At 41.0% G+C, this 7,281-nt stretch overlaps 1 protein-coding gene across 4 annotated transcripts in view; it reads left to right on the forward strand.

Annotated features, from left to right (window-relative positions):
- The first annotated feature begins 2,793 nt into the window (after window positions 1-2,793).
- LOC110283805 (zinc finger protein 501-like) overlaps window positions 2,794-7,281 on the forward strand; it is a 7,801-nt gene continuing 3,313 nt past the window's right edge. Inside the window, exons 1-3 of one of the 4 annotated variants that reach the window (XM_029471099.1) lie at window positions 2,794-3,955; window positions 4,039-4,178; window positions 7,144-7,270. In XM_029471099.1, the coding sequence (XP_029326959.1) occupies window positions 7,150-7,270 (121 nt within the window). In that variant the 5' untranslated portion in view covers window positions 2,794-3,955; window positions 4,039-4,178; window positions 7,144-7,149. The remainder of the gene's footprint in view (window positions 3,956-4,038; window positions 4,179-7,143; window positions 7,271-7,281) is intronic. The other 3 variants (XM_029471098.1, XM_029471097.1, XM_021149316.2) reach the window with 3 other exon arrangements.

Raw genomic sequence — 7,281 nt, forward strand, 5'->3', positions numbered from 1 at the left:
AATTATGTAGGTATGATACCTTAAAAGAAGATGATACATTGTGTGTTATAGCCAAACCACCTAAATTTTGTATCACTTTACAAAGATCTATACCAATGTAACCAAATATAACCTTAATTTTGCATCAATATACAAAGATCTACACAAATGTAGCCAATATAACCTTGACTTTGTATTAATATACCAAGGTCTATAAGAGTAGGTTCAATAATCTACAATTTTTTCTATTGCTGAAGTGTATTTTTCTAACTTTTTCCCTGGCATTACATCTTAGAAATAACTATAGCCATTTTGCTTCAGCCCTACCAGCAATCCCGTATTGCTGATACAAGAACAAGAAGAAGAAGCAGCCTGACCATAAGACACAGAAAATAATTTGGCTCAGAGTGAGGTCGCATTGACCATATACCATGCTATCCTCAGATGTTTGTTATCATATTTTGAGAACTACTCTCCTTTGAAACTTTCTCAGCTGCAGCCTTCACTCAGTCTGCTAATGCCCAACTTTGGCAACTCCGAGTAAACCAAGGCAGGTAGTGGGTAGGGGTCAGAGCTGAGAGTAGCTGATAGAGGTTGGTACAGATACCAACAGGGGCTCCCTATGGCAGCCAGTGACTAGAGAAATTATTTAACAGACTTTTCTCTGAGGGAACAAAGCTTAATTTATTGGGGCTGGCACTGCCTGTGGCTAGTGAAAAACTCCCAACTCTTTTAACTCCTTGGGGCCAGCAAGAAAGTAAAGGAAAGAGAAAATTCACACACACACACATACACATACATACACAGTGAGTAAATGGTGCAAAAGGCAAACTCCAATAACTTCATACATACAAATGTATACTTACATACATACAAACATACAGACGGACATATGCATAGTTTCACATAGAATAAATAAAGCAAAGTTCTAGCAAGCAGGCTCCAAGCATTTCACATATACACATATGCACATATACACATATACACACATACATAGTGGGTGAATGGAATTAAGTGCCAACAAGCAGATTACAAGCATTTCACACATATGTACATACATACATACATACATACATACAATTGGCAGATGGAACAAGTTCCAACATACACCCAGATAAGCTTTATGTATATACATACACACAGATTTGATTGATGGAACAAAGTTACAACACACTCTCATACAAACTTTACACATATACATACATACAAAGATATATGCGTATACATACATACAGAAGGATGGAAGGAACAAAGTTCAAACAACTTTATTTTTTATCCCATGACTTATATTTCCCAGCAAAATCTTTTAAGCAGTATAAAATTACAGTGAGATTGCATTTTAGTTTTCTTCTAGTGAATGACTATGAATAAACAATATGTTCCTCAATACTTTTACAAGAAATAACATTGCACAATACAGGTAAAGAAAAATTATTCCCAAGAACCCACATGCATTCATAACTAAGCAACTTGTTTTGGGTTTTGGGGGTTTTTTTTGTTTTGTTTTGTTTTGTTCTTTTGGTTTTTCGAGACAGGGTTTCTCTGTGTAGCCCTGGATGTCCTGGAACTCACTCTGTAGACCAGGCTGGCCTCAAACTCAGAAATCTGCCTGCCTCTGCCTCCCGAGTGCTGGGATTAAAGGTGTGTGCCACCACGCCCGGCTCAAGCAACTAGTTTTAATTAACAAAGTGTAAGCAAGCAAAGTAGTTTTCTCAGCCAGTTTCTCTTCCTGGCAGACAGAAATATGCAGTTACAAAGAAAGGATTAATTATGTTATTATTTATCTTTAAAACTAAACTTTTAAGAATTTTAAAAGAACCACAAATTTAAAATTTGTATAAAAGTCAGCCATATCTACACTAAATGCTGAGAATGCACATCTACTCATAAGCAATTCTTATTAAATTTACCAGGAAACTGAGGACAAAATGGGGATGGAAATCAATCCTCACCAGTCCATTCTCAGTTAGAGTCATGTCAGCCACTTCTACCATTGCTCTTGTTCTCTGACCTTAAAAGGTCCCGTGCCTAACTAATAAGAGTGTGCTTATCTGAACTTCAAACATTGCTTTTGTGACCTCTCCAAGAGCAGACTTGGGAAGGTCTGGTCTGGTGCTTGAGTGAGCATCTTGAAGGAGTCAAGGGAACCACGGTCTTCAGTTATCAGTCTCATGGCCAGTGTGTGCTCACTCTGAGGTATCTATCCTGGGTCCTTCTAGCCAACATTGCTAAATTATCTTTCTGCTGACTGTCTCATTCTCCACCTATAGTGTATCAGAGCTGTATATCGTCTGAATAAACTTGCTTAACATGAGCCATNATGTTATGCAAGACATACTGACCCCAAACTTTCTATTTTTGTCTTCTCCTCCCAGGTTCTCACCCTGGTCATCCCCTTTGGGGGCCAGAATAGTTAGTGTTTGGCTTTATAGAACAAACTGGTTTAAACTTTTTTTTTTTTTTTTTGAGACAGGATTGCTTTGTGCATCCTCCCTGGCTGTCCTAGAATTACTAGGCTTAAACTTTTTTTGTCCTGACTCCACTTCCCAAGTGCTGGCATCATGAGCCAGTGCAACCACTAAAGGCTGGGAATGTGTTAGTGTTTTGGCTACCAGTGTTTAACTGAGAGAAATGTGAGCAAGTTAGATGAGTCTTTTTTTAAAAAATGGATGATGCCCGGTGAATATCAACCAGGAGGTTTAAATTTGACCTGGATAATCTGGGTGCCCTTTCGGCTGTGACGCAGGTGGATCACGCCACTTGAGGTCGTTTAGTGATCTGTGTATGCTAGAGACCTTGTGCCTAGATTAAGGAGCCTCCTGAGTGCAGCAGAGCAGGGACTGTGCAGTCCTGCTGTTAGGAAACATAATGGAGTGAGGTGAAGTAGCTTTGGCAGATCGAGAAATTACACCATGCATCTGTTTGTAAAAAAGCTTTATTGGGGGTGGGGGGTGGAGGAGTGAGGTCCTGGGGAAGGGATAGAGGCAGAGAAGTGGACATATGACAGGCAGAGAGAGAAAGAAGCGCACACCGGGAACAGAGAGATGGCCTGCCAAGTAGGGAGAGAGCTCTGGTGGCTGGTGAGTGGATACTTTCATCCTGAAACAGGCCGGGAGCTCCTGGTGGCATCAGCAGGTGATGGCAGGCGATGATGACAGAAGTCTTTGCTAGGTCCCCAAGAGTAGACTTGTGGACCTGCCTGTACCCTAACAGGCGCAAGTTCTATGGCAATGTCATTCTCTCCGGGTCTGGGACAGTTCTGCGCCTGAGCGGAGGCCAGGGCTGGGAACCACTGTGCTGTGACACTTCACAACCCTCGGCGTCTAGGGGAGCTGTCACTCATGCCTCACTAGCCAATCACGATCTCCAGGTGGATCCGCTAGCCAGAATGGGGAGAGCACTTCCGTTCCCCAATACTAAAGGTTCGGGCTCGAGTCTGAGGGAGGCTCTTGTGGTTCCGTATCCTGGTCTGCCACCCGCTGCCCGGAGCTGTGAGGAGAGCGGGGCGAGCTCGGTCTCCACGCCATGGTGAGCGGGGCCGCCGTCCCCACGCGGGGAGGAGCCGCGGGAGACTGTGTGGGGTTCGTCCCGGGGTGCGGGAACCGGCGGCCAGACTCGCCGCCCGGCGTGATTGCGTTGTTCACCTGAGGTCCCTGCACCTCCGGAGCGGAAGCGGGACGTCTGACTTCGATCCCGGGCTGCGCCTGCGCAGAGTGTGGGGCGCGGGTCCTGGAGTGAAAACACCTTGTTGCTGACGTCACCATGCAGTGAGCGTCTCAGCTGCTTTTCCTGTGTCCAGGGAAGGCAGATGTGCTGACTCGCAGAACCCTAGTTTCTCCGGTGCCTTCTACAAGTTCTGCACTTGGCACTTGATGTTCAGGAGTAGGATCCGTCCACAGTTAACTCTGTGCAGATGCAAAGTGTTTGTCATCGACACAGGCTTGTAGATGCCTTGGCGGTCCAGTCACCTGTGTTGGTAAGACCAGGCTCACTGGTTTTCCTGGCCTCATTCATCAACATTTACTCTATTTTAGTTGTGTAATTTTTTTTCTTTCTAAGTTTGCTCTTATGTTCTGTTGATCTCTATTCTTTCCCAGGAAGTGCTATGCAGGCAGGTTTGATAATACCGTGCAGAGAAAAGATACATACTTAAACCTGAGTTTGGAAGCCTCCAATTGTTTAATCTCTTCTTAGACAAAGTAAGTAAGGTTATATTAAGGATGCCTGTATCCCATCCAGAGGAGTTGTCTCTTCCCTATTTGGAAGAAATATTTTCTATCTTTTGTCTATCTTTCTGCTATTTTTTTTCTCGCTCTTTATAATTTTTTTATTGCAGTTGTTTTTGAGGTTTTGAAGTCAGAGGTTGTCACTGTGTTTAGTATTTATCCAGTCTTGTGTGTTGATTTTTTTTTTTCATCCATGGTTACTTATTCTCATCAGTTTCCTTTGGTATCAAAAATGGTGACACTTTTTATTGGGCATTTGTTGAATTTATAGCTCAAATTCTGCATTGTGATATTTTAACATACTAGCCAGGATGGCAGCATACTACACAGTTGCTTTCTACTCAAGGTTTGCTCATTTCCTGCCAAGGTGAGGCCATCTTCCATCAGGCACAAGTCCCACTTGAATGCGTACTTCTCAGAGGTTAAATGTACAGTGAATTTAAGATGTCAAAGTGAAGAAATTGCCTTGAGTGTTCGAATCAACTTTGGACAGTTCAGCAGTTTGGGGACTGTTACATAATATGGAGATCTTTGGTGTTAGGATAAATGTGTTTTCTATGATGGGTTGTATGTGAGTCTGTTATGAGCTGTGTGAAAATATGGTGGGTTGAATGAAAACTCTCCCAGGTATGATGATGTCTTTGAGGATTTTTCTCTGTTTATGGTCTTCATTGGGACACTTACAGTTCCTTTAGGAGCCTTTCTAAAGGAAGGTATTCTCTGGGATTGGGCTTCAAGTGTTAAGACCATCATCACACTCGTGTATTCTGTTTGGTTGAAACTGATGAATAGTCCCCTTATCATATAGTCACACCATCACCACCATTACAAACTCTATTCCTATATAATGCTCAGTAAAATAGAAGCAGGGTTTTTTGGTGGTGGTGGTAGTTTTTTTGTTTGTATTTTTGCAAGTCATTCTTCTAGCCTGATATTTTTATCTTCATATTTTTGTCTTATTGAATAGTGTTTTTCTACATGTCTAACATTTGTTATCGTGCTAAGTAAGCTTTACCCACATGTTAACTCATAACTTTGGCAGAGGGTATAATTTTTTTAACACCAAGGATATCATGCATGCATGACATTAATACTGATCTTCAGAATGAATGGCTTGCAGGTTTATAGCATTTTCTCTGCTCTCTGTATGTTTTTGTTGAGGCCTGGGCTTAGCCGCAAACTGACTACTCAGACACCAGTCTCAGATATGATGAAAATGTATTGAATGCTTGTTTCAGACTGATGGATCAGGACCACAGAGAGTACTTGGGAGCCAAGTTGTTGAACTGTCTGTTCTCAAGCCAGGCATTTTATAGGAAAAAAACAGGTTCAAAAGTTTATAAGACAGGCACGAAAGTACTACAGCATTTTTGGCTAACTAGACAAAATATTACCAGCGAAGATTTAAGCTGATTGGTCCTAGGTGAAGTAAGAGAAGAGGTGGATAGGCAGTGCAGAGGGGAATTTCAGAACAGTGAGATAACAGAGTGTGATGGTTTGTATATGCTTGGCCCAGGGAATGGCACAATTAGAAGGTATGGCCCTGTTGGAGTAGGTTTGTCATGGGAGGTGGGGGGTTAAGAGACCCTCATCCTAGCTGCCAAAAAGCCAGTATTCTGCTAGCAGCTTTCAGATGAAGATGTAGAACTCTCAGCTCCCTGTGAAATGTCTGTCAAGATACTGCCATACTCCCACCCTGATGATAATAGACTAAACCTCTGAAAATGTAAGCCAGCCCCAATTAAATGTTGTCCTTATAAGAGCTGCCTTAGTCATGGTGTCTATTCACAGCAGTAAAACCCTAAAACATAGAGCATAAGTAATTCAACCATAACTTTTTGGCTTATTAGTAACATGTTTCAGTGTCAGTTAAAGAAATAACTCCTAAATAGAATGAACTGAGTTTCACCTTATGAGCAACACAGACGCTAGGTACAAAATGACTACAGTTATGTCAGACCAATTCGGGTATTTTTTTTTTAACTTTTAAATTATGTGCATGAATCTCTTGCCTATATTTATAGATGTGAACCATGTGAAACCCTGGTGTTCACTGAAGTCAGAAGAGAGCATTGGATTCTCTTGGCCAGGAATGGTTGGGGGGCTAAAATTGAAGCCTGGGTTTAATCCAGGTTCTTTGCAAAAGCAAGTGATCTTCATAAAGTCAACTTTTTATACCTTATTATATTTTTGTTTCTGTTGTTCATGTTTTATTTTCTTAGGATCATTTTTTCATTAATCTTTTTTGAGAACTCTTTGTCAACTACTAACTTATTAAAAGTGCACTTTTTCATAAGAATACCATAGTAGCATTATAGTTTATACAGGGTCACTCCAGTTTTTTGATAGACAAGTACATTTCTGGAGTGAACATTTAACTCTTTGGAGAAATATTGTGTGAGTCACTGTAAGATTTCTATCTTTTTTTGTATTTTTCTTTGGGACAGGGTCTTCTTATGTCCCTTTGTCTTGAAGATCACTAAATAGAACAGGTTAGCCTAGAAATTAGAGAATCCCCTGCCTCTGCCTTCTGAGGTCTGAGATTAAAGGTGAGCACCACCACAACCATCTTTTCCCTCATTTTTTGAGGTTAGTTAGTAATTTTGTTGATGTATCCTCAATTATGCCCCTCAGTTTGGACCTCTTTGTATATGTTAGTAGGCATTTGTCCTGCTAAGTAATGCCTTATTCATCGTGAACAGAAGTGAGAGGCATGATTCTCCTTTACTGTTTCTTTCTAAAAAGAGTTGGTGCTGGCATTTGAAATTCTCTGACTTGGAATTAATATGCTGGACACACAGAATTATGTAAATATATTTTCAGTGACGTGCGTTTATAATTCAGTCAGTCTCATTATTTCTATTACATATACATGTATACTTTATATATTTCAATATATATACCCTGTATACACATACATATACATCGTATACTTTAGGATGCAATGACCTATGAGGATGTACATGTAAACTTCTCTCAAGAAGAGTGGGCTTTGCTGGATCCTTCTCAGAAGAGTCTCTACAAGGATGTGATGCTGGAAACCTACTGGAACCTTACTTGTATAGGTAATTATGTG

This window comes from Mus caroli, chromosome 17 (genome assembly GCF_900094665.2).
Source record: "Mus caroli chromosome 17, CAROLI_EIJ_v1.1, whole genome shotgun sequence".
Classification (NCBI taxonomy): domain Eukaryota; kingdom Metazoa; phylum Chordata; class Mammalia; order Rodentia; family Muridae; genus Mus; species Mus caroli.